A 27,483-nucleotide genomic window follows, 5' to 3' on the forward strand; every position below is an offset into this window, starting at 1 on the left:
TTATATTTAAGACAAATATTTAAATAAGAAAATATTATATATACAATGAACAACTGCAAATGGTTAAAAGTTGGATCCGTAACAGTCTGTGGTAAGCCCTGCAGGAAAGAATTCTGCGGTGAACACATACAGAGCATCAAACGAGGAAGCACAAGACCTATTCGTTGCCTGCGATGTGGCAGTGGCGTTAGGGGTAAAACACAATTATGTGCTGGGTGTGGGGGGAAACGATACCGGGAACTCAGGCGATATTACAATAAAAAAAATAACGGAGACGCGCTAAAATCCGAAAGTGATTATATAACTAAGTTTTCAGACAAATTATAAACTAGACAAATACATGAAGTATATATGAATCAAGAATTTGTCTCACATCCCACAATCAAGAATTACGAAGCATCACGACAGGGAATAGTGAGACACTGCAGGTTGAAAAAACCAGTTGGTGTTGTTACTAATTCTGGTTATCTCCATTTTAAGGTTTCTGGCGGTAAAAGCTACTATAATCATAGATTCGTGCACGAGTGTTTCCGCGGAGAGATCAAAAACGGCTTTGTAATTGATCATATTGATAATAATAAACTTAATAATAATTTATCCAATCTGAGAGTTGTGACGCAGAGCGAAAATTGCAAAGCTGGTAATACTGGCCGTAACAATAAAAGAGCCAAGAAGGTTGTTTCAATAAATTTAGGTACGAATGAACAAATAATATTTCAATCGATATATGCAGCCAGTAAGCATTTTGGTATTTGTGCACCCTCAGTACGAAAAGTCGCAGAAAAAATATATAAATCCGCGTTGGCAAAAAAGTATAATAATCAGAAAATTATATTTCGTTATCACGAGAATTTTCCAAACGGAGATAACTCTGCAGCGACTGTGTGAAAGTCAATGATACAATTATTTCCCCCTTGACTTTGTCAAGGTGACTTTGTCAACAGAGCGCTATAACACTTTACAGGTGCGAGCAGACGATTTTCTGCACAAGGAAGTAAATAACCCACCTGTATAAATTTCACGACAGGTAGATCAGTATATAATAATTTTTAAACCCTGTATTATCAGATTGGAAAGTGGCACAATGGTAACGCGTTTGACTTTCGTCCCGGCGCTATCAAATGTTATGTTCGAATCCTCGTTACGGACATACTATCGACGGGCCCGATTTATAGGGTTTTTATAATAGTTGGGGGGGGGGCCAACGAAGTTGCACAACTTTCTCCGTTATCACCCGTCAGGGGTGATCTTTTGCCCCAAACGGGATTGATTTCAGGGGTAGGGGTGCAACTTCGTTGGATGTAGAATTATAACTCCGCATCTGTCTGTGTTGTCTATATGTTTGTATCGTCCTAGGATAAGTTAGAATTAAGTTATATGTTTGTGTACCGTCCTAGGATAAGTTATATATACAATTGTAAAATACAACTGCTGTAAATATGCTTCTACTGTAAATACTACATGTTTGTGCCGTCTTAAGATAAGTTAGAATTAAGTTATACCACTGTGTAAGCTTGCTAAAAGGCGGTGGCATTTTAGAAGCTTTACAGATGTAAATACTATGTGTTTGTGCCGTCCCTAGGATAAGTTAGAATTAAGTACTAGGATAAGTTATATGTTATGTGTTGTCCCCATATGAGCCTTGCTAGCATATCAAATGGTAAGCTAGGAGGTTCACAAATGGGGAATGTCTCGTCGTTTCGCAAACACACCCTCTGGGCTTTCTAGACTGTTATTTGGCAGTTTAGGAGCTCAATCGGGGGGTAGTGTTTCCTCCCCCTCCTGAGTTTGGTAGGATGTCATAAGACACCCTAGAGACTCAAAGGAGATGTGATGTTTTTTTATTTTAAATATTTAAATATTTAAAGATATAAAAATATATATAAATATGAATCAAGAAAATATCAATAATGTGATTGATGCTATTAAAAAGTTAGAAAAACAAGGATTTAATATATTACTAAATGTTGAAACTATTCTGTCTGATTTTGAATCATTATACGAAGCTAAGCGCGCAGGGCGTTATATTCTTCCTGCTCAATATCGATTCATAAAGATGATTCAAAATAATTTGTATAAATCGCTGGCCAGCGTAGCGGAGACAAAAATAAATGAATTTGTTCCACTGTCTCGTGCAATCGAAAAGATCAGGCTGGCACTGGCAGCCGAGTATGAAACAAAGAAGATAATTAACAATCGGGTCAGAAAATTAAAGCATTGTATGTCCGCTGACGAAGTCAAGGGTGAAAATCCAGAGAATTTAGAAAGCAATGATAGCTTCGTCACGGATGACGAAGTAAATACCTCACCTTGATTGCATTACTTCCTTGACGTCGTCCTTGATTTCATCAAGGAAGTGAAATCGGGTACCTAGAAGTGAAATCGAAAGTAAAAAAAAAGTAATATTTTTTTTTTACTGTGTAAATTATGCAACTGTCCGATTTCACTGATTGCTACTAGCAAATACACCCATGAATCCGTGACTTTGGTCAGTGGTAAAAAAATATATAAAGTAAAATATTTTTAAAGGATGGAAATATCTTCGATATTTTTAAAAATCCTAAAGGATGGAAATGTCTTCGACATTTCTACTGCAGTATTTTATCAAGATGATCCCGTGAAATGCACGAGTGAGCAACATTGAGGATTTGGTCTGCGTCACAAGTAATCATCGTGATATTGTTTTCGCGGAGTTGCTTCAGCTGAAAATCTGTCAGTAAAAAATCATCATTGTCGTACTTATCGATGATTATTTTAACAACGCCCGGAAAATGGTTTCCGGTAAATATTTTTCGGATGAATTCTTCAAGCGCGCTTTTGTTGTGTATTAAACATTTCACGTGTTGATACATACTATTATTTTCGCGTTCATTTAATATAATTTATTACGACAGTGCTGTCGCTGATGGTGATGTCGTTGGAAACGCCAACCGGGCTATCATCGGAATCACTTTGTGATTCACAATCACGCTGTGTTTCACTGTCACTGTCAGCGAAATCACTGTCAGAGACATCTTCATCACTGACAACAAAATCACTGTCAGAATCACGCTGTGATTCACAATCACGCTGTGTTTCCATGGAAATGTCAGAACTGTCAGAGAGATCTTCATCGGAATCATACTGTTGGTAATTCGAAGATTTTTTGGACATTATTATGATAGCGATATCGCTAATTGAAAGTCCTTGAAAAAAATCGAAGATTTTTTACGACTTCACCAGCAAATTAATACTAACAGTCTCCCCACGCAGGTCCAAAAGTCTACCCTGTTGGTCAGTGACTTTAAAATTTATCCTTGTCAGCGTAGGGTTATGACACCGCAGAAATACAGGATTGATTGGCTCTTGCACAATCAAAAACCCAGGTGGTTCTCTAGGAGTAAATGAATAAAATATAAACCCTTGCTGGGCTTGATTTGATATTGTTGTGTCTATGTTGTAGCTGCCATCGATTACGTCACATACAAGATTGACCGCGACGACATCAGTGATATTTACGATTCCCGGAGAAATATGCCGGCCATCGCTCACTGTGGAATTATTGTGTGCTAAGATAGTTGGCGGTGGCAATATTCGCTTGTACTGGTCAAGAATATCCGGGAAGTATTCATCGACGATATCAGTGACGTGTTTTCGTAGCGTGGCCACGGGGACGTATCCTGGAAATTTAAAATTCGGTAGTTCAGCTTCGGTCAGCGAGAACCTATTCAGAAATTTTTGTTTATCGCTGGGTTTATTGCCAATTATTGACAGAATCATTAGCTGGTTATAATGTTCCATATCGTAGGCAATCTGATTTAATATCTCAATTCGTTTAATAATTTCTTCACGTGAACCTGTCACATCGGAAAGATGTTCTTGGAGGCGTTGTCGTAGATGCGCCAGTTGCGCTCGGTGAAACACATTAACAATTTTAAAATATTCAGTAATTCCGCTTATACGAACACTAAATCCCTCCCGCAACCGCGGCTCACCGTTAAGTTCTGGGAGGGTAAAATACCACATAAGATCTCTGTCATCTCCAGGGGGGTTGGGGGCCAAGCCAATCGACGTTGTTTTTTTTAGATCATCAAGATGTTGTTTGTATTGCGGTGTAAGTCCGTGATATGATTGTTTATCGGTGATATAATCAGACTTCGTTGGTGTCGGTGGTGGCAGTTGTGTCAGTGGTGGATTTTCAGGCCATTCTAGCACGGTTCTGATTGAACTGTTATAGATATCAACGGCGTAACCCGGTGTTGAGATTTCGATGATCGTGGACAGCGTTGGCTCGTGTGCAGTGATTGATATTTTTGCTTCTTTTCCGGTGATACGTTTGATTTGACGCTGTATTTCTTTGTTGATTTCTTCTATCTGATAACTCCCAGTGGGAAGTGTAATAGTATTCCAATCTGGTGTCCCGTCAGGGTTATTCTGATATGAAAATACAAATGAATTATCGGCAACTGTCCGTGAAATGATGTCGACCTGATGTTGGGCCAGCTGTGATATGCTCGTAATTGTGCCAGCGCTATTTCGGTAACTGGAATTGCAGTTGGAAAATTAACATTAAATTCAGGTTGCGTCGAGGATATTGATATCATTGTGGTCCTTACCGGAGTTGTATTTGCGGCTATGTCGAGCAAAGCTCGATGCTGAAGTATCTCCGTCATTATTTATCCTCATCGTTTTCAAATTAAAATTCTTTGCACGCTCGTAATCGTTGTATATGCTGGACATCAACGTGAATTCGGAATCTGATATTGTTGTATCGTCAAGGCTGGATGATATCAACGAGGACAATTTCGAGTAGGCGCTGTTGGCCGCGCTGTTTACCCGGTCATATTCGTGTAATTTTGTTATCGCGCACGAGGATATTTTTTTGCAATTATATTAGCAACTCCTGCGATCGTCGTTGATGATGAAATTGTGATTGTGATCGCGATTGCGGTCGTTACCGGAGTTAACGCAGACAATAGCACACTCGTGGATGCAACTACCGCGGATACCGAATACACTATTGTGTCTAGCTCGGTCACACGCCGTTTGTATTTTTTTATTTTTGTTACGCATTTGTCAATGGTGTTTTTCAGCGTTGACTGCCATTCGCGTACCTGATCATACCGGTATTGCTGAGCGTCTAATGTTGTCGTTGATGCTGATTTCATTTTTATTATTATTTACGTTGTGACTAAATCACAACGTAACCAATTGAGGTGTTTCTGCGACGAATTCCAAACACCACCAGTAAGATGTTGCGGTTAATTTCTTGTCTGCGGCTTCAAGTATAAATATTTCTTCGGTTCCGCTGTTCAATATTACAGTTACAACCCCGGAAAACCTGTCGGTGGAATGACGCCATGGAAACGTTGTGAAGATTTCAAATTTAGCGGCGGAAAACACAGACAACCTGTACACGCCAGTGGCTGTTGCTGTGTATTTGATAGTATTATTTTGTCGGGACCATGTTGCGAATCCCGATGATACCGTGAATACGATGTTGGTGATATGCCCGGGAGTAACTCCAGTGGGGACTTTAATCAGACTGGTTTTGTTAACGATCTCAGGAATCCCCGCTACGATGTTTTGCTGTGTTTGTTTGATCGTGTCAATGTCGGTCTTGATTTCAGAAAGTTTTACGTCGATGACTGGAGGAGTCCCAAAGAACTTATCAATGGACTCATCAGCCTTTGCGAAGTTTCTTCGAAGTCTTGTAAACGAGCCCACGTGAACATCATACTCTGCCCGCAACGTGGCTAGTTTACCGTCAATGGTGTCTACATATTTTTTGTTGGTGGCATCTTCAGGACCTTCCGAATCCGCTAACACAGTTATTTTGTTACCGTTCATGCTGAGTTCACCTGTCATTGTATCACCGGTCTTCGCTACACGGGCTAGTGCAAGTTTTTGCATATCATCTCGGAGAGCTGCAATTGATATCGACGAATCTCTGATTCTGCCGCTGTCAGTGAATACAACGATGTTGTCCGTGGTAGCTCCAATAACCCTGCGAATTATGTCATTCCACTTAATGTTACTGGTTTTTAGTTTGCCGTGCCTGTCCTGAAAAATAACAACCTCATCTGGGTCTATCCCGGTTAACGTTAAAAGATTATCAATTTCATCTTTGGTCGCATACGCTGATTATCAATTATGGGGTTGTTTAAATTTGGAAATCACATCTGTGGTGTATTCATGCACGACTTTGTGAGGAGGACTCGCTGATTTCGAGATCGCATCAAGAACATTTAATACTTCACGACCGCATATCGGAGGATCAATCAGTGTTTGTGTTGGTAACGTTGACTGCCAAACTGGAATGTTGGAAAATCTTTGGACGTACCTGAAAAACTCAACTGGCGGTGCTAGCCCGTACGAATCGAAATAGATAATTCCATGTGGATCGATCGCGTAAGCAACCCAGTGAGTTCCAGGACCTTTCTTGTTGTCGAGATTAATAATACCGGTTTCTGTGCTCGCCGGTCGTGCTGGTAATTCATCTCGCATAAATACACCTCTGAAATTCTTTATACGTAATTGTTTAACAGCATCAAGCAAATCAAAATTAGAAGCTGGAAGCTTCAACATCGGTGTGAAAACGCTAGCGTTTTTCAAAACACTTAGAACTTTTTTGGGGTACCATGACGCCGGAGTTCCTGGAAGTCTTAGACCGGATCCCTTTTTTTGTATCCTTTCCCGGTGGCTTTCTTTAGTGCCATTCCAGCTGCGGTTCCAACTGCTCCTAACGCGGCTGCCTTTGCTGCTGAGGCTGCTGCTGGTGCTAGTGCTGCGGCAATTATTGGAAGAAATGGAAGCATTCCGCCGGTTTTTTTGACCATATCTTTGACCGCGGCTGGAGAGAGATCAAGTCGAACTCCAGTCGTTGCTTGTTTCGCTTTATTGAAATGTTTTTGTTGGGTTTTAGTTAATGACAGTTTGTTTGGACCGCCCGCTAGCTGATCGTGTTTTAGTGTTATTGATGTCCCACATGTGCTCGCGTTTTTCGATTGTAATTTCTTCACCTGACCAGAAGTCAGTGTGACATTAACATGACTGTATGACATTTTATTTAATACGATATTGATCTAAATGTTTACAAGTTTTCCACGGGAGCATCGATGACTCTCATTCGACCGCCAGTACCTTCACGTAACATTGCTTTATCGGAAAGTATGACCGCGACGGCTCTGTAATTAGCTATAGCTCCTCTATTCACGGTAGCCCTGAGGTGAATATCAACGACAGACTGTCTGGTTAAATCAAGATGCTCCAGCGAGAAGTAATAGATTGGATAATGAGATATAAAATCCAACTGTGATATTTGCAAACCAGTGTCGATATTTAGATCACGCGCTAGATACTTTGTCAATCGGTGATATGCACGTGCAACATGGTTGTTAGCAAAATTTAATTGTATATTTTCAGCTGGTTCTTGATGCCCGTTTATTTTCAGAGAAACGTCAGTGACACCAAGTTGATCAAATATCATATGCGGATGTGTTTATGAGTTTAATCGTGCAACATCCTGAAAAGCAATGAAAATATGTCGCGGCGCTGAAACCCCCTGCTGTGTTGCTATATTCCACGTGAATAAACCATTGATGTTACTTTGAATACTATCTGTGGTTGTTGTAAACCACGATATCAGCGTTTTGCCACCCTGATCCATGAAAGAAAGCAGTCGCTGTTCTTGGGCAATTGCAGGGGACAACACTGGCATCCACAGTGATAGTTTTGTTATTTCTACTTTACCAGCATCACCTATAGGTCGCCATAGCGCATCATTGTCGTCGCCTTTTCTAACAAGCACGACTGTATGTTTTGCTCCGAAAATTACCTTTCTGATATCCCGGCAAAATCCAAAGATATGAGACAGCGGAATCGCACAAGAAAAATTTCTACGATTACCTACTAGCGTTTGTCTGCGTGTAGCGAAACCTAAATTAAATTCTGCATTAGCACCACGAACCAACGGCACCACATCAGCGTCAGCGTTACCGGCAAAGTTTCTTGGTCGTCTAATATTGTACTGATCACTGTTAGGAAAATTAGAAGTGTCCTTGGCAAACATCATTGATGGACCAGATGATCTTGTATAATCATCAGAATATCTTGCCAGACCAATTATTGTTGTAGCAACATCGACATTATTCTGAATCGCTTCGATATTTTTTCCATCAATCATATAAATAGCGCTACTAAACAGCGCCATAATTCCATTGTTGACAAAACCGATTTTAACATCAGGTCCGTATTCTGTGTTATTGTCTCTTATAATTTCACCTTCTACCTCAATAAATGCTTCAGCAGGCAGGAAATATCTACTGGCATCCTGAACCTGAAGTTCAATTCGTCCTTTTCTGTTTGGATCTCGTGCGTCATACGAATAATACTGATAATCACTCACTGATTCATTTTTAGAGGCTGGCGCGTCTATGTCGAATGCTGTGTCGGATTCATGTTTGTACATTTTATTGTAAAAGTTATCGTCTAAAACGAAGACCACTTCCCGCGACCAAACTCGTGTTTATTTGTTCAGGAATTTCGTTGACTAGCGCAGCTAGCTTTTGATTTGCGGCTTCGTTTATTACTTTACTGACATCCGCTGGCATGTCTGCGGTGGCTGGTAATTTTACCGGTGGAGGTTTTCTGCGTACCAGTCGTGCTAGTATGCCCTTGATCGCCGTGAATGCTTTACCGGCAGCGCTACCAGCAGCGCCAATAGCTTTATCTTTAACAGCATCAAAGGCTTTCATGCCTAATTGTTTTACGATCGGTATTGCTTTAGGTGCCACTCCAGCAAATAAACCCGTAACAACATCGCCGAATCCGTTTCCATAAGTCATCCTGTATACGGGTAGTCGTGAATTTATCACTCTGACCATGACTGGTCTACGTTGAGAATTGTGTACTATCATTTATTTAATTAGTTATTTCTCTAATCGCGGCGACTTCAGTCGCTATCGACGAGCTCATCAATAAGTTCCCGATAGATGTGAGTATCCATGATGCCGCCGCGAAATAGTCGCTGACAGATATCAGCCGCTTCATTAATTATTTCCGGAGAGTTATTTCCAGCTTGTTTTCCTCCTATGAGAACTTCTAGCCGTGATACATCATTGATGATATTATCAGGACAAATATTTAAACCCTTTCCAGTTTTTGGTTGTTGTCCTACAATTCTTGGGGCTAAAACATCTTGCGGTAAACTTTCAGGAGATGTTGTTAAACCAATTATCGGCGACCTAGTTGGCTCGGATTTTTGACGACGTGGACTTTGTTCAGATGCAACCTCATATTCACTTAACGGGACCAGGTCAGTATCTGCTATCCTCTGCCGTTGTTGTTGTAAAGATGAAGAAGGTTTCTGCTGGGAGGATTCTAGTTGTTTTAACTGTTCGGTATAAACTCTTTTTGCTTCTTCAAGGAGACCTCTGTATTCTAAATCATCATCTCTGGCTTGTTTTTTGTTTTTATATATACGATATAGCCATTTAATAAAATTATCATCATTCACGTTTTCAAAACCGGGTTTTAAGATACTAGATTTATTAAACATACCAATTAATATTTTTCTGGGCAATTCTTCTCTTGGAGTATTTCTAATATCTTCAGCAAAACCCTCCCTAAATTTTGCAATCAGTCCAATATTTTCCTTTATTGGTTTGGACGCGAGTTCAGCACGAATTTGCCCAATACCTTCAAGTATTTCTTTGCCGACGGGCGGAGGTTGAGCTACAGCTATATCAGTTGGAAGATCTCGTAAAATCTTTTTTGTTTGTTTGGTTCTTCTAGCAATCTTTTCAGTTTGCTCAGCGGTTTGTTTTAACACTGGAAGAATACCCTTTTCATCTCCCAATAAAGCTTCTTTGGTGACCGCCGCAGCCTTTTCAGTAGCTGTTGTAACGGGTTTAAATAATTCTTCTGCACCTGTTGCAAATTCAACTTGTGCTTGCTGCCGTGCTTGTAATTTTTCTCTGACACTGTCTCGCACAGGAAGAAATTTTTTTATTGCTTCTAGTCGCTCTCGAGCTAGTCTAGCAGAATGTGCTTCTCCGATGTTGGCCATTATTGTTAACTTAAATTTTTAATTCACAACAGAAATCCTAAAATATTTTACATGATAGCAGCAGAGAGACTGGACCACAAAGTGTTTCGTCGACGTCACCACGTGAAGAAACATTTTTTATAGTGAGTTATCGCTGTCGAAATAACCCTTCTATCCAGAAAAGAGGATTTAGTCATCATGGTTTCTGGATAGAAGGGTTATTTTTGTGAAATAAGAACTTCTATCAGAAAAGTTTTCGATAGATGGTCCTGTTGGACGAAATAGTTGGTGGGCCCAGTCTCTTTGCTGCTACTGCTTTATAGGTATCTAGACCGTAAATCCCATTGCTGAACTTGGTGATGTATATACCCGTAATATTGCTAAATCACTTCTTTCATTTTTCAAAGAATCTGAGACTGTTAAATTTGAGTCACATTATTTCAAAATCCCCACCTTCCAGCTGTCGTTTTTATAACGGTAGGACTGCATACAAAGAACGATTGTTATGTATATTTGATTTAATTATATCTGATCTAATATATATTTATTTCAATTTAATTGTTTGTTTGTCGGTTTTAGATTTTTTATTTTTCATTACATGCTATTGTAATGTAAATGTATTCACTGGAGATGTATCCAGAAAATAGTTTGACCTTGACTGTTCATTTTGTAAACAACAGATGTTGACCTAGCTCCTGACTTTGATTCAAAATTAGTAGAAACCACGTAAATAAGTTCTAATTTTTTAAATGATTGGTTGCTGTCGAGGTCATGATGGGACTACTGATTTAAGATGTAAACAATTTTTTTTTTCTTAGAGTAAAATTTTTGGTTTTCGTCAGGGCCACACAGGGTGTACGTGATCTTTACATAATTTCGACGAGGTTCTGAAACATGATCACGTGACCCCTTTTGGCGTTGTAAAATACGCTGTAACCAATATTTTGGAGAGATATTCTCAGTAGTATTTGGGCTCTTACTCTGGAAGTTGTATGTTGTGCTGTTTGGAGTTATATCAAATTACGTGGATTCAAAAGGATTAATTCTTTGTTTCCTGGAAAATACGTGTGGTCGTGTGAAATTCCTTAACGAAGACAGCTTTTATAAAAAAAAAAATGTTCTGATTTCCAAAACTGGAGAGATATTTCTTGCTTCTACAAGGAACTGTAGACTTCAACACTACATATTACATCATATGTCATCGTCTTCCATCTTGGATTCTTCGTCAGGACTCGAACTTGAAATCATTAGAACATTTTATCATTAGGACTTCAAAAATTTTATTGGATGATTATTCTTGGATTCATTTTGGATTTGATTCTTAAAACTGTAACTTCATATTTTTTCAATTTTACAGAATTTTCCAGGGAAATAAATTATTGTATTTTTCAAAGCTTGTTGTTTTCACTCTTTCTTGTATTACTGTTTATTCGAGCCTAGACACGTAACATAAGACGATATTCATCAGCGCATTTATTCCCCACAAAACGTGATATTCGTTAGCATAACAAGAGGTGTTATCATTTCATAATAATCTATATGCACTAGCACACCCCTACTATAGTGAGATTTTATGTCATACTAAAAGGAAGAAATGATAAACATGGTACAATGCTTGCACTGAAAAATCCCCAAACTTGAGTAAGTTAAGAGAATAGTTTTTTTTTTTTTTTTTCTTACGCGTACTTCGGTTTGTACAATCATCCGAGCACCGTAAAATAAATTGTGAAGCTTTAAGTGAATAATTCAGTTTGGTGTTCTCTGTGATCTGATAAGGCAAAACATCTACGTTAGTTCTCATGCTGGACATACGCATACAGAGCTCCACCATTCGCTTTATATCAATCCTGTTATTAAATTTTGCAGTGTCAGACTGATGGCTTTTTCTCATCCACAATTATTTTATTGTGTTTCAATTAGCACCAAAGACGTGCTGCGCTATTTAAAAAAATAACTGGCTATACGGCACTGTTAATATCGATTTTTCTGACATATGTCTTAATGCCCTAGCGAATATCGACTTTTGTAATATGATATGCTTGAGTCTTGCAGCGCTTTGACTATCGAATTATTATTTCAATGTTGTCATATCTTTATATGAGTTAGCTGGTGAACTGCGCAGTAAAGTTTGGATTTCATTTTTTGGTGTGTTGATATATTCATACATAATTGGTTTGGTGTCGAAGGAAATGCTGTATTGTACTAATAAATCAACACTTCTTAGGCGAAGAAAGTTAATTTAAATCTGGAGATTGTATCCTTCTCCTAAGATTATCTCTCGTTTGCGTATGGTTGATTCATGTACGCATAGAATTGCCATATACGAGTTTTATGAAACGTTTCCTATAGCTGCTGCTTTACTTATCTTGAAATCAATCAAAGATGCCAAATGGCCAATATCCAGCTGTTACCCTAAAGTCTGCAGACTACTGATTAGGAGATGAATGATTTTGATTTTCCTGGGAGACGGCGATACGATGATCGGGGAAGAGATTTCCAAGTGTAGAAGCAGACAAAGCTGTATCCAAGATTTGCCTTAAACGTTACGAAATGAAAAGGGATATCAAACAAAAACTTAATTTAAGGACATACACAAATGTTTGCATGTGTACATTTTATATATATGTATCTCTCTCTCTCTCTCTCTCTCTCTCTCTCTCTCTCTCTCTCTCTACACCCCCCCCCCCAAAAAAAAAAATGAAGAAAAAACTCTGGCACATGTATACTAACTATAGTTTAATCCAGTATCTTGAACGCACTATTATGAATAGCGTTTATTTTATATTTTCTCATAAACTGTTGTTGGGGAGTCCAAGGCTCCAAAAAATGGCACAATAATGTGTCGAGGGTAAAAAAAAAATCAAAAACAAACCCAAGTCAAAGAATTTGCCACTCCAAGTGATACCTAACTGGAGTGCTTACTTCACTAAAACTAAAACATTGTCATTAATGAAAGTATATACTCACAGCAATATTTTACTCATTGATATAAAAATCAATTTATTTATTGTCATCCGTCACAAAATTGTACTTAAATGTGCATTCAGATTTTTTGTAGTATGGGCTGCGGAAGAAAATGATATAATTTAATATATTTAAATTTAAACATTGAAAAAACATAGGGAAGATAATTTGTGTAAAATAACTTTAATTAAAAGACATATATTTGTTTACTTAGAATCACATGCCTTTATCAAATGTCATATTGAAGAAGGTAATAGTAACACGTGGCCTCTCCGTCTCGGGCACGAACAGAAAATATGACGAGAAAACGAATTCCTTCCAACAACGCAATATAATCACGATAAGATGGAAACGCGGTGAGGCAAACGTGTACTTTATGATGGGTTACATAAGACTACATAGGAAATAGGCATTGTCCAGATAGTATGATCAAAAAATGACTGTCTCTTGCATTCATAACCCATAAGAGTTGAATCTTTTCATTGCAGATACAAATGGATCTTTAAGGTTGACTACGCCACCAGTACGGGTGAGACCGGTAACTGCTGGATTCATGGACAAGAAAGAGGTAACGTGCATTGAAGCAGAACGGATTGTTTTGTACAAAACAAAAGATGGCTTGAAGAGCGGAAATTTATTCAAATTAGTCACGGTCAGAAAAATAGTTTTTTGTTTTTTTTGTTACTGTCCCTGTATATATTTGGCGTTGTATTCGTTTGGCTCTAATACTAACACATGTATATAATTAAAAAAAAGTGTCGCTTACTTCATTCATTTCGATCCTTATGGGTTGCTTACCCTATCATTTGCTTAGTACAGTCATCATTAAAATTATGGCTCACAGGAAGTGAGCAAAATGGCCAAAATTGAAGTATCACTGGGGTGATTTCTCATTTTAAATGAATAAAATATTATACATTTGTCTGGACAGTTAAAATATTTCGTACATTATCTTCTCTGCTGACATTAAATGATACTATTAAAATGTTGTAACCTGGGAAGAGTTGTTGTTGTAATTGACAATAACGAACATGTGTGCTCAATTAATAAAAAACACAAGTGTTGCTCCTCCACGGGAATTTAACCTATTCTGTCAGAGTAGTGTGGTTGCACAGTCGAAGTGACTTACCACCGAAGGAGTTGAAATTCAAATCTTAGTGAAATATGAGCTTATAAACAGAGGTATTAATTTATTGTCATATTATGTACTTACTAATTCAAACTGATTTTAGTATGTTTAATCCATTGTAATATTTATGTATATCAGCTTACAAAGATGCTATAAAGACATAACATAGTGTGTATTTTTATTTTTCCTTCTTTGTAATGTATTTAGTCATACGAAATGTGTGAATATCAAAAATTAGACGTCGTCTAGATTACTAATTTTTCCGATGTTCTGAAAATGATCCCAACATCAAGAAAAAAATGATTTTCTATATCGAATAATTAGAATGCAATCGTCCGTCACTGTCTACGACAGACAACTAACTATGATACCATTATTTTAAGTTTGGATATTTTGACACATGTACATACGACCCACAATCCGTGGAACTTTCTGTAAAATACTCAACTCTCTTCATCGCCATAACCATAATAAAGCATACATTCTACCAGACACAAAATATATTCGTACACGTAAATTGGCAAAATCTAAATCAGCAGTATAAGTTAAGGTCCCTCGATTCTATAGCTCTACACACACACACACGCGCGAGAGTCCCACCATGTGATGTATTACATACACATATATGTCGGGAACAAAGTGTAATGCGTTTAGACGCATAGCGTGAGTGAATCTTTCCCCACACAATGGACCAACATGACTTTTAAGTTTGAATTACAACTGCTCATTTCGACCTTTACCGATGACCTTAAAAGTGAACATTTCTGCGGCATCGACTGCTCATCGCAATCGAACGTATCTTGAATCATCCTTGCAATCGAATGTATCTTGACTCACCCTTGCAATCGAATGTATCTTGAATCATACTCGCAATCGAATGTATCTTTACTCACCCTTGCAATCGAATGTATCTTGACTCACCCTTGCAATCGAATGTATCTTGAATCATGCCATGGTTTCAATCATGAACAAGAGGATTTCTATTTTTGTGTCATCATTTTTTTTTTCTTTCATTCTTTTTCGGTGGTTTTTTTTTCTTCTTTTTCTTACGGCCCCCAAACAGGAGAAATGGTTTCATTACTTTCATCAACCAGCACTCAATAATCACAGCAATAAACAGGAAAGTGACAGAAGGGGACAAATTTTGTTTCTTGACATAACAAAGTCTATATCAGTCTATTCACTAAGCTTACACATTCGATTATTAATGTAGAAAATATGTATATGCCTCTTACTGTAATTAATTCATTGTTGGCCTCTCTCTTTGAATATGTCATGGATTATATATTTCTACCAAGGATAAAAGAGGTACTTAAAAACAGGCATCTAAACACGTCTCATGCACCTTTCAACATAGGAATACACTGCTATTGCGCTATGCACTTTTAAACATGTCTAAATGGAATACAAGCGACTGTCCCTTGCACTTTTTCCACGTGTCGGAATGTAATACACTGTGATTGTCCCATGCAATCCAACATTAAGTTCTACGATTACAACAGGCTGTACAACAGATAGTGATATGTTTGCGAACCTATTTTATTTATCTCACATTGTCTAATCCTTACTTTGCTGTCTCAATAATATATTTTTTATTGTTTCAGTGTCTTTTCCTCTAAAATTGGACTTAAGTGCTGACACATGGATCAAACTTAATTTGAATCAGATGGGTTACTACAGAGTGAACTATCCGGATATAATTTGGCGACGTTTCCCGAAAGCGCTTAAAACGAATATAACAGTAAGTTATGTTACAAGCAATTTAAGGTACACACAAAGTAAGACTTTACGCTAACGCGGTATCTTTACGCTAACGCGGCATCTTTTTATTGCCTCTTTGGCAATAACCCTAGATATCGCAAGTTCAGTTCATGAAACGTTACGCAACACGCTTTCCGATGCGATCCAAACACTATAAAATAATAAAATATTAGGGAATATTTTTAGTCTTAAGAGAGCGATCTTTTCATTATACACCTAACGTATATCCTTTATTCTCCAAATTCGGCCAATGTAGAGTTTTGTGTTAATTTATCACTGTTTTGTTTAATTAGGGACTCGTACGTACGCGTGCACATGTCCCTGGTACTATAACTTCAAAACAATAATTTATGTCAAAAGGTATGCGAAAATTAGTATGAGAGACAACTTGATACAAAGTACCATATGCCATAAAAAGTTAAATCGGCAAGATTCTCTCCTGATGATAATGATGATCATGATGATGACGACGATTTTAGCTATTATTATTATTATTATTATTATTGGTGTCGTTCTTGTTGTTAATTTAGTTGCATAATAGTAGTGATGGTAGTTATTGGTGTTGTTGTTGCTGCTGCTGCCACACTTGTCATTCTCTTAATATAATAATGGGGCTTATTTCCAAATTTTATTTCATAATCTCCTCTGAACCCAAAATGTATAACAAGACACTTACTCCGCAGTAAAATTTGAAACTATAAGAATAATTATCCTTACTTATATCTAATACAAAACGAACAAGAATAAAGTTATATTGTCTATACGTTCATTTGTGTTGATAAATCCTGTTGTTGCATTTACAGACAGAGTTTCTTATAAGATATACTGAACTTTTATTTTAAGATTTTGTGAACGTGTATGGGTCTTGTCGATGCGGTGACTTTTTTCAAACATAAATATCAAAATTCGAATTGTTATTGTGAAAGAAATGTACAGTATGAACGATCCTAGGTATTATATGAATGTACGACGAGCAAATACTTGGCAAGGGAAATAACTATAGGAATCCAGCGACAACATTTGTCCCCCTTTATGATACATCGTAGGTTTTCACCATCCAATATTGATCTTTTGGATTCGAGTATAGCCTACACTCGTGAGTTTGATTGATAAACTATGCAGTATCTAATTATAACAAACAGTCCCCTGACATGAATGAACGATTAGTATTGACTAAACAACAGAAGGTGTACAATACAATAATTTGTTATATTTTACCTATGAATATAATTGTTCATTATATTATGGTTTACATATATTTGCACAAGCGTTCTGTATATATTTTTATGATCACATTTTAATATGCATATTTGTGTTGTTGTTGCTTTTGCTGCTGCTATTGTTGTTGTTTTGGGCTTAACGCTATTTCTGTGCGCAAGAACGGTTATACATGGCGGCTAGTATAACTGGTGTAGGAAGAACTCGGGAAAACCCCGGTAAGAACCACCGACCCACGGGAATCTAATGGCAGCTTTTTCACATACAAACATTAGCATAGCCGAGTCTCGAATCCTAGCGGACAGAGGTGAGATAGCAGTGTCATATGATGGCGAGCGCTTTAGACTACTCGGTCACCCGGGGTCCCGAATATGTATATTGCCTATTATGTTAATGCATATTATTTCAAATTACATTTTCAAATAAGAAGATTTAGTGCGAAAAGATAAGACTAAAAAATGTTAAAATGGCCAAGTAGCACTCTAACGGTTACTATTTAAAACCTTGCTAGAAAGAGCCTATAAAACATATTGATATTCTGCAGCAGTATATTATCGTTCACACTTAATTAACCCAGTTCTAGTTTGACCTCACATTATGGGTATGTAGTACTCTATGACCATAACCTATACTTTCCGCCTACCTACCCCTTCCTCCTCCCCGCACATTTTACTTCAATGCTGATTTAACAAAGGAAAACATCAAGGATATAAACATGCACAAAAATTGCTCATTTTATTCATTGATTTTTACATTTTTACTCGATTGTCGCTAAGCCGTCCCTAACACTGGCATCTTCTCGTTTCAAACCAAGCGGAAGTTTTAATTGTAAAAGAGGGACATGCTCAGTGTCGCTTCCGTTTGCTGGAAGAGTCCATTTCCATTGAAGTGGTGGAAGCAAGGCCTACACACACACACACACACACACACACACACACACATATATATATATATATATATATATATATATATATATATATATATATATATATATATATATATATATATATATATATATATATATATATATATATATATATATATATATATATATATATATATATAAACCAGCGTATTCTGCATTCTATGTATGCATTGTCTCCTAATATTTCCAAATAATTTGAAAATGGAGATAAAATATGCCGTTACGTTTTAGTGTTTCGGAAATTTATGGAATTATTCGGAGCTTACGAAACACTATTATCTACATCATTACTTTTGTGTGAAAACCAGACTCGCCCACACAAATATGGACTCCGTGTTAGCGTTGAAATTCCGTTAGTTTTGAAACTTACAGAAGACGACAATATTCGGGACCGCTTGGTGACATTCGAGCTAGAAATTATAAATCAGTGAATGAAAGTAATAAGTTTTATATACTTATTACAGCCTTGATGCTTTTCGTTTTAAAACGGGAAGAGGGTATAAGCTGCCTGGAAGGGGGTAGGCGGTAACTACATGGGGTTTGGGACACGTGCTATGCAACTTCCCACCCCCCACCCCGATCCACCACTTGTGATTGTTGATTTATAGTCTTTTCTTGAAAACAAAATATTCCTAGTTTATTTTATCTTTTCTATTTTGTTATTTTTAGATTTTATCCCCAGCGGATAGGTCAGGTTTGATTGATGACGCTTTTAATTTAGCACGTGCTGGATATATAGACTACGAACTGGCCTTGGGAATGACGTCATACTTAGATGTTGAAATGGATTACGCCCCGTGGAAAAGCGCTGCAGAAGGCTTAAACTTCATTTCCAGAATGTTCTCTTTTACTCCTCACTTTGGACTCTGGCAGGTATTTGTCAATTCCGTTTTGAAGAATGCGTTACGGAATAAATGCACAATTCTGTTATTTAAGGTTAATGTGCCCTTGATGGTCAGTACGTCATATTTATTGGCCATGGGACTTCATGTGAGTACCGCAGTAACTATACATTGTAAATAACTCTTACTCGTAGGAGTACATACATTATATTGGGTAAAATATGTACAAATGGTTAATCAAAAACAAATTTTGAATTAGCCCCCTACACATTAAGTTTTACAAGGTAAGTTTGTCATCGGTAACATCAATGACCGTTATATGAATATGAGCACTACGGTGTGAAAACACATGTGCGTGTGTACTTTCGTGGATACTTATAGTGGTTCTTTCGAATTGGTTTTGAAATTTCTTCGACTTCATCATTTTCTGGTGAAATTTTTAACCTAAACAAAGTTAACTTGTTTGATTAAGTGGCAGTTAGTTCAATATTGTTTTACCTATTTGTAATTATTGTAATCTAGGTACCCCTCTCGGTTAAAATGAATTACAATATATAGTTTATGCTGTGATTATTTGAAAGTGTATGCCTAAAATTCATGGCCTAATGACAGAGAAGGGTTGCTATACATTACATCGTGCATTGCATATGCATATGTTTTCATATGCACTTACAATCCAACACAACGACAATTATTCTTGTGCATCCATGCAAGAAAAATCATTATATCACACGACTGTTCAGAACCTGTTGAAACCTATAGGAACAAGTGTCCGCATACCATCTTATATGTAAACACTCACATTTGTATGTGTTTCTCGGCTGCCAAACAAGAGGTCTGGAATTCGAAACTCGCGGCGGAACCCCAAACATTTTTTAAATATTTTTATTTTTTGTTTTTATCTTCAAACTTTCTTTTAAACTCTCTCACCCCAAGCTTTTATTTTCTTTTAAATTTCTTTTTATTCTCGTCGTAGGATGTGCAATCATTCTAGTTTTTATATAAAAACACCCACATTTGTCCCTCTGTGTGTCCCGGCTGCCAGACAAGAGGTCGCGATTTCGAAACTCGCTGCTACATCCCATTTTCAAATAAGAAAAAAGTTTTTTAGGTTCAAACATTCTTTGAAACTTGCTAATCCCAATTTTTTCATGTTTTTTTTTCCTTTCTTTATTTTTCATGTTGATTTTTTTTTTACCACTTGCGTCCTAGGACGGGCAATTAAGACAGGTCCGCAAACAGTTGTACAATTCTTGACGAGATTATTTTCTTGCCGGTAGAATCAGTATTTTTGTAAATAGCAAAGAATGTTGCACCGCATGATATTCACGGAGGAATGAAATGGTATAACACAGTTTTCGTAAGTACAATTCCGAAAACACAAACCTGTCCACAAACATACATGCCGGTCCTAGAGATCAAGGGAGATGTCGATAACGAATAATACCAAGCTTATAAGAAATGTAGCACACTTTTCGGTACTAAAATATAATTAAAAATGACAAGGTAAGACTTATATGGGCATTTGTCCCTAGAGTGGACCATTTTCAGTATATTTTGCGCATATAGTTTTATAAATTTCGAATTATGACAAAACATGACAAAATGTGACTGAATCTTAATCTGAGTTGAAATAAAACCGGAAATAAATAATTTTATTCAATTTTCATTTAATATTCGGTTTCCCCAATGTTAGGTAATATTTACCATAGAACGCATATTGGTACGTTCACATTCTTGTCTTGGAAGAATTAAATAATAAAACATCATGTATTTTAAAGATAAATGCGGAGATACTCGGCTATGTTATAGCACGAAAATGTTACTTTTTTAACAAATTGAAAATGTCATTAAAAATCTTACCCTACTCTTACGATGATATCTTCCTGTCGTGAGTGGATTTACTGAATGACTAACCTTGTATAATGAGATTTAATATCTATATTTGCGGAATCTGAATTTTATCGGATGGCTTGAAAGCAACACCTGATTTCAGCATGTATATACCTTTCATTTTACCTTTCTTCACTAAAATTAGAAACAAACTCAGAAGGGGAAGAGTCGCTTTAAGAGCTGTCGAGCCCTAGTATATTTAACTTCTCCGTCTCCTTTCTCGGTGCTTTCATTTGTCGAACTCTTTGTTAGTAATGTAGTCTTCCCTGTTACGGTAGCTGTAGAGTCTGGTTTATACGAATCTTCATGTTCAAATTACCCGTTTTCGGCAATGTATGAATATTATTTGTCTTTCTGTCCATTTTTACTTTTTTCTAACTCTTCGTCTGCCTTCAGTCTCGTTCAACAAATCTCTTAAGTAACTGAGAGATTTGCCCTTAACTGACTGTGTGCTTATGGTCTGTACAGTTGATTGTTACCAGCAGATTTGCTCACCTATTTTTTTCTTCTGTCCATCTATACATTTATATCTACTAGCACTTTTGTGCATAAGTGATAAATAAAAACATGTTTATAACGTACTCTCGAGATGGTAGAACGTATCAAAGCATAGAGTACTTCCTACTTTTACATGGTGAGTTTGAAAACTTTTCGAGCGAAATCTTAAATGTGTATTATCGAAACATATTTTATGTCATCTGCCCAAAACTGAAAACAAATATGAAATTGTCAATTTATGTCATCTAAGGTTTATTTTATTATGAACGCTAATAAATCTGCCAGCCAATCAGCAAATTTACTAAAGTTTTGTAAGCCTCGTTTTCATCGTTGCAATTATCTGTATAGGCCTTTACTAAACCCTTGAATGGTTACGGTCTCACAGAGTCACGCTTGAGGTCTGATTGAACGAGACAACATCTGTTTTTGCAATTTTCCTTTATTTCTTCTTAACATCTGTATCTCATGATCTACCCCTTTCGTCTTTCGATCTAGTTGCTTGACCTAATCGGCAGGTAAACAGTTTTGGAAATAAAATATTTACGTTTTGTTGCAGAGATACATTTCGTCAAAGGCCAGTCCCATTTTGACAAAGATAGGTAACTGGACTGATACTGGATCACATCTGCAGACGTAAGACCGCCATGATTTCAGAGCTATATTAGAATATATTAAAACAGTAGAATCAAAGACTGGCTTATGGAGACAGCGACAAAAGAACTAATGGATGAACAAAACTAGGGAGAGATTCGAGGAAAGCAAGCTAACAGACATTTATAAATCATTGCTAACCGCATACTCTTTTAGTCTGCACTTAAATATTTGCTTCTCGGTTTGAAACCTAATATTGTCAAGGATGAAAATATTTTATTTTAGTTCACATACCTATTTATTAAGCAGATATATTAATCTGCATTGTGTATTCGTTCTTCATATCGATGAAATATTCTTTCTATTATCATTATTACTACAGCTACATTACATCCTCAAAAACAATTCTAAACTGATGTGACTAACGTCTTCTTTGTAATCCAAAACTATTTAAAAACGTGCGTCTTATCCACTCGGATCGTCCAGTTCGGTTAGTGCAATTTTTGGAGAATTGCCGCTCTTTGCAACTAAAAACAGTGTGCGGGATTTTAATAGCGAGACACGCTTTCCGCAGATTTTAAACATGCTTGATGATTGGTTGGTTTGTTTTTTTAATTGGTCAATGATACTTTTGGAGTTGGAAAAGGTTTTATGTCTAGTACAGATCGTCCTATAACAAGACTGGAGCAATGAGAAAAGGGATCTAAACTTTGTTTTATCAACCTCTGAGTTAATTTTTTACATCCTCATATACTTATGTTACTAAACTAGACACTGAAAATCGCTTTAGTTTATGTACGTGTTATCTCGTTTATGTTTTATATTTGTCCGACGTTACTGGTTAATCGCTTGGATTCCCACATTTATTTTGACTTTAGTGTGAACTTCATTATTGGAAAAGCCATCTCAGTTTTAAACTATTCTGCGAGCTATAGCAACTTGAAAATGTTTGACACAAAAGCTGGACTGAATGATTGTAGAATTCACTGTCGCTTTGTTGTCATAAATAAATATAGTGAACAATCATTTTGCTGATTCTAGCATAAACAGTTCGGGAACCAAACCAGAGACTAAATAAAAAGCTTGATTTGTGCAGTAGAATTTCGAGGTCATCCAAAAATATTTCATTTAAAATCATTGATATTATGTTTAAATTTTATACAAAAAACGATACAAGCTATTCAAAATATCCATGCATCTTTTACAAAATTTCATCATCATTAAATAGATTACTGAGGTCGCAAATCATAAATCTAGCTTGCGGAAACGGAAATGATGAGTGTTTGGATACTGCGAACGCCTATTTCCAGGCATGGATCCGGAACACAAGTTTCAGGTAATTCACATAGTTGTACAAATTAAACATCAGGATTATTTGTAATAACGTTTTAGATCTGATGGATAAAGGTTATCTTTCCCATGACGTTCATGGCACTGATGAAAGTTAATTGTATTCTATCCATTTTTTAAGTCACTGTATTTCCTCAAGAAACAACCGTGGATGACCACCTAAGAATTTTAATCGACCATTATGCAGTCACTTATATATATATATATATATATATATATATATATATATATATATATATATATATATATATATATATATATATATATATATATATAACAATGAATCACTTATCATGAAATAAATTTTGATATTCTATTTTCTCATTTAGACCATATTTTGCACTATTCACAGTGATACTTTCAATTTCGAACGTTCTATAATTGAGTTTCATTACAAGTAAAGCATTTTATATTGAATGCAACTGGCGGATTTTAATGTAATGATATGAATGACCTTTTAAATAACTATTACTCTAAAAGGCACATAACGATACAGTATGGTTGAAACAGCTTTTCTTGTAAAATGGTTTTGGACAACAATAGATGTGCAACGTTGTAGAAGTGACCTTACGTTTTATTGCTTATTAGAAGCGCCGTGAATGTGGACGAAACATGCGTTAATACCGCTGTCTTTCTGTCCCACGTTCGTACTTCAGTAGTAGACATTTTTTCCCAAAGTTTGTTTCTGTAGATATTTCTATCGGTAAAATGACTATGTACTTTATCATTCGCCAGCGCTTTAGCGAGTACAACCTTCATGCTTTTAAGATGGTCACTACGCTCTACATATCTTTCTTAACTGACTTCCTAGTGCTGAGATAGCCTGGTTCTTTGCGTAAATTTCAAATAAATAACAGTTTTCGTCCAACAAATTTTATCATTGTTTTATAGAATCCCTCCAAATCTACGCTCTGCCGTGTACACATATGGTATGATGCGATCAGAAAAAGTCAGCGACTGGGACTTCTTGTGGAACAGATACCTGCACGAAGCTGTCCCGCAAGAGAAAATCAAGCTTCTTTACGGACTGGCACAGACCAAGGAAACGTGGCTTCTTGCCAGGTAATCACTGTCGTTACTAAACTATTTGTTTTTCTGTAGTAATTTGTTCTTGAAAAAAAATCCATAATTTCCCCGTGCAAGGAAAAGGGCACATGTTGTCAGAAATGAGGTGCCGTCAATATTTTGTTGATCTTTAAAATATGATTAAAACGCATTCCATTTAGTTGGTCCAAAAATATGTTTAAATTCCATTAGTTCTACTCATTCGCCATTCGGATTAAAAACTTTCTGATGGTGTTACTCTCTCTTAATAAAACAAATTAAAATGTAGTGAAAGTCTCGAAAGGTTGTTTAGCAATAACCTATGCCCCAATTAGAACTTCAGTTTTAAAGCATGAATGTTTTGGGTATCTCTTGTTTTCTTAAAATGATGAGAAAATGTTATCGAGAAGAAAGATATGATATATCAGATATGTTTTAATCATCTTAGACATTCTGTAATTATTTTAGTACAACAGTCTAGCCAATGTTAAGAAAACATTTCACGTTTGCAGCACTTCCACTGGTACATTATTAAATAGAAAATAACCGGTACGATGTCACGAATATGAGAAAATCCTCTTGAAACCCCAAAACTTGCTTATATGTAGTGAGCTTTAGGTAGTGAAGAAAAATTCTTTTAAGGAACAAATCGAACCACTGCAACTTTTCATCTATTTTTAAAGATTCATTGAGTATGCAAAGGATGAAGAAAAAGTCCGTTCTCAGGATTTCTGGACAGTCTTGACGTACATTTCTCAGAATCCGGTTGGTAGAGGACTTGTCTGGGATTGGATCCAGGACAACTGGATCTACATGGTGAACAGGTGCGCCTTTCAGTACATACTGGTTTTTTTTTCTAAGGACATTAAATTCTATGTGATAATTAGTAGGGCCTTTGATGTAGCAGAACGATACCTGTCAAGAATTGGAGAAAATGCTCCGCAAAAGCAAATATTATATCTACATAAATATTTCCTTCGTATCTTTGGCCATATTGAAAAATGACAATTGAAATTTAAAAATTCAAGGCAACCATTTGTATAGTTGGGAACGATTAAATTTGTCTAATAAAAATGAACTTACGGAGCAAAACAAGTTTTTCTGAAAATATGACTGGATCATATATTAGGATTCCTGAACAAAATACTCATTTATTTTCACGGGACATTCAAATAGGTCATTTCTTTACAGTACTATTACAATTTTGCTAATCGCAGGGAAAATTTGTTCCAGTATCATAAAGAAATGCACATTATTGTACTACTCTCACATGTGCATGTGCGTTTAGGTCAAGTTTGGCACGTGTACATCGCTTCACCTATTTCCATACATCTGTATGTTTAGTTAGAGATTTCTGTGAGTTTCAACATCAGTGTATCAAAACGTATATATCTCCTTCGAAAATCAGCATTGACAAAAAGGAAACTCTACGATATTATTAAGTAAATATAATTCAAATTCCATAAATAATTTCATAACACGAATGTGCATGTACTATGCATGGTGTTATTGGCATTTGCCTTAATACAGGTATTTATCTTCAATTTTCTTTATAGGTTTACGTTGTATTCAAGATACTTCGGAAGACTAATACCAAGCGTTATTTCTAATTTTAATACAAGGTTCCAACTAGCACAGGTAATTATAGTTGACGTTTGAATACAATGTTCCAACTAGTACAGGTAAATGTGGTTGATATTTGAATAGGAGGTTCCAACTAGTATATGTAAATATAGTTGACATTTGAAAACAAGATTCCAGCTAGTACAGGTAAATATATTTGATCTTAAAACATCACGTAAAATTATACTCTCAATATCCACCTACTCCATCATATACAAAAATATTTTAATTTAACAATGTAACATATTATCAACATATTTTAATAACAAATTGGAATGGATGGGTACCCGGACCGGCCACTCAGGTTTGCACTACTCAGAAATACCTGGCCCGGCCGGCTTTTACGAAAAAATAATTGATCTTTCCGAGTCAGGCCCCCCTCTTTCGCCTGTAGTTATGTAAAACAAAAACATTTTATGCTTGACAGAATTGGGCGTGAAAGAGTGGGTGGGAAACGCGGACGAAATGGAAATGGAAAAACCCGACCGTATAAACCAACCCTGCCGGATACCCGCAAAATGTTTCCGACCCTTCCATCCTAATATACAAACATGCTACAGAAAAAGTTTTCAAGGTCATTTAACCTCACTTAATATTATCCTTTTCGTAATTGCTACAGCTACAATCAGGTGGATGTGAGTTTGCTCTTGTCGCACTCAAGTAGTTGGGAGTTTCCTCTTGTCACATTTAGCTGGTTGGGTGTTTGCTTTTGTCACATTCGGGTGGTTGGGAGTTTCCTCTTGCCACATTCAGATAGTTGGACGTTTGCTCTTGTCGCATTCAGGAGTTTCCTCTTTTCATATTCAGGTGTTTTGGTGTATCCTCCTGTCTTTACTTGTTGCTGGTTTAGTTCCCATTCCTTTTATTCCTTTACAACAAACGTATGTATAGTACTTTGCGTTTAGTATTAGCTCTTCAAAGTATATATCTTTTATTATTTTTCAAATCGTTGGCTTCTACTGATACATTTGTTAATAAAGGAAAACAATGAGACAGTATTGACATCCACATTCAAGTTTATTTCCTTCTCGTGAAGAATAAGAATATAAAGTATCACTGTCTTATTCCTTCCCTGACTTGTATCAAGAAAATTATGGATAGCAAAGACTCCTACACATTTAGAGTAATACACATTCACATTTCTTCAACTTAAAGTGGTTAATAATCTTATGAACTTTAGTCATTGCAGTATTTTTCCACTGGCATCTTGTCATTAGGGCTGGTTCACGAACTTTTCTACGATGAATTCTAAGTAGTTCGGATACCAGTAATTTTCTTGTGTACTTTCTCACGACAGGTGAAAGGCTTCTTTGCAAAATATCCAGAGGCAGGAGCAGGTGGTAGAGGGAGGCAACAAGCCCTTGAAAGCATTGAGGCGAACATAGCTTGGATGGAAACAAACAAGGAGAAAATTATTAACTGGTTGCAAAAGACTGTGAAATAAAACTTATTCAGCACAGTACAGTGTCACCTTTACCATGGTATAATGACAGATCTTTTCTTATTATGATGTAATCAGGTAAATTAAATAAAACACTTGCATTTGATTTATGACTTGTGAATTACAGACATCGAGAAAATGTATACATAAGGACGCATTTAGCAAATTCAAACGTTC

General features: G+C 36.5%; 1 protein-coding gene across 2 annotated transcripts in view; it reads left to right on the forward strand.

Moving 5' to 3' along the window:
• LOC149803367 (glutamyl aminopeptidase-like) overlaps window positions 1-27,483 on the forward strand; it is a 66,140-nt gene extending 38,657 nt beyond the window's left edge. The window contains exons 10-18 of one of the 2 annotated variants that reach the window (XM_089953076.1): window positions 13,480-13,559; window positions 15,725-15,861; window positions 18,694-18,897; window positions 21,814-21,890; window positions 23,077-23,184; window positions 24,090-24,260; window positions 24,926-25,066; window positions 25,799-25,880; window positions 27,163-27,483. In XM_089953076.1, the coding sequence (XP_089809202.1) occupies window positions 13,480-13,559; window positions 15,725-15,861; window positions 18,694-18,897; window positions 21,814-21,890; window positions 23,077-23,184; window positions 24,090-24,260; window positions 24,926-25,066; window positions 25,799-25,880; window positions 27,163-27,309 (1,147 nt within the window). In that variant the 3' untranslated portion in view covers window positions 27,310-27,483. The remainder of the gene's footprint in view (window positions 1-13,479; window positions 13,560-15,724; window positions 15,862-18,693; window positions 18,898-21,813; window positions 21,891-23,076; window positions 23,185-24,089; window positions 24,261-24,925; window positions 25,067-25,798; window positions 25,881-27,162) is intronic. The other variant, XM_089953077.1, reaches the window with a different exon arrangement.

The sequence above is a fragment of the Sinohyriopsis cumingii genome, chromosome 3 (genome assembly GCF_028554795.1).
Source record: "Sinohyriopsis cumingii isolate HCF-2022 chromosome 3, ASM2855479v2, whole genome shotgun sequence".
Taxonomy (NCBI): Eukaryota; Metazoa; Mollusca; class Bivalvia; order Unionida; family Unionidae; genus Sinohyriopsis; species Sinohyriopsis cumingii.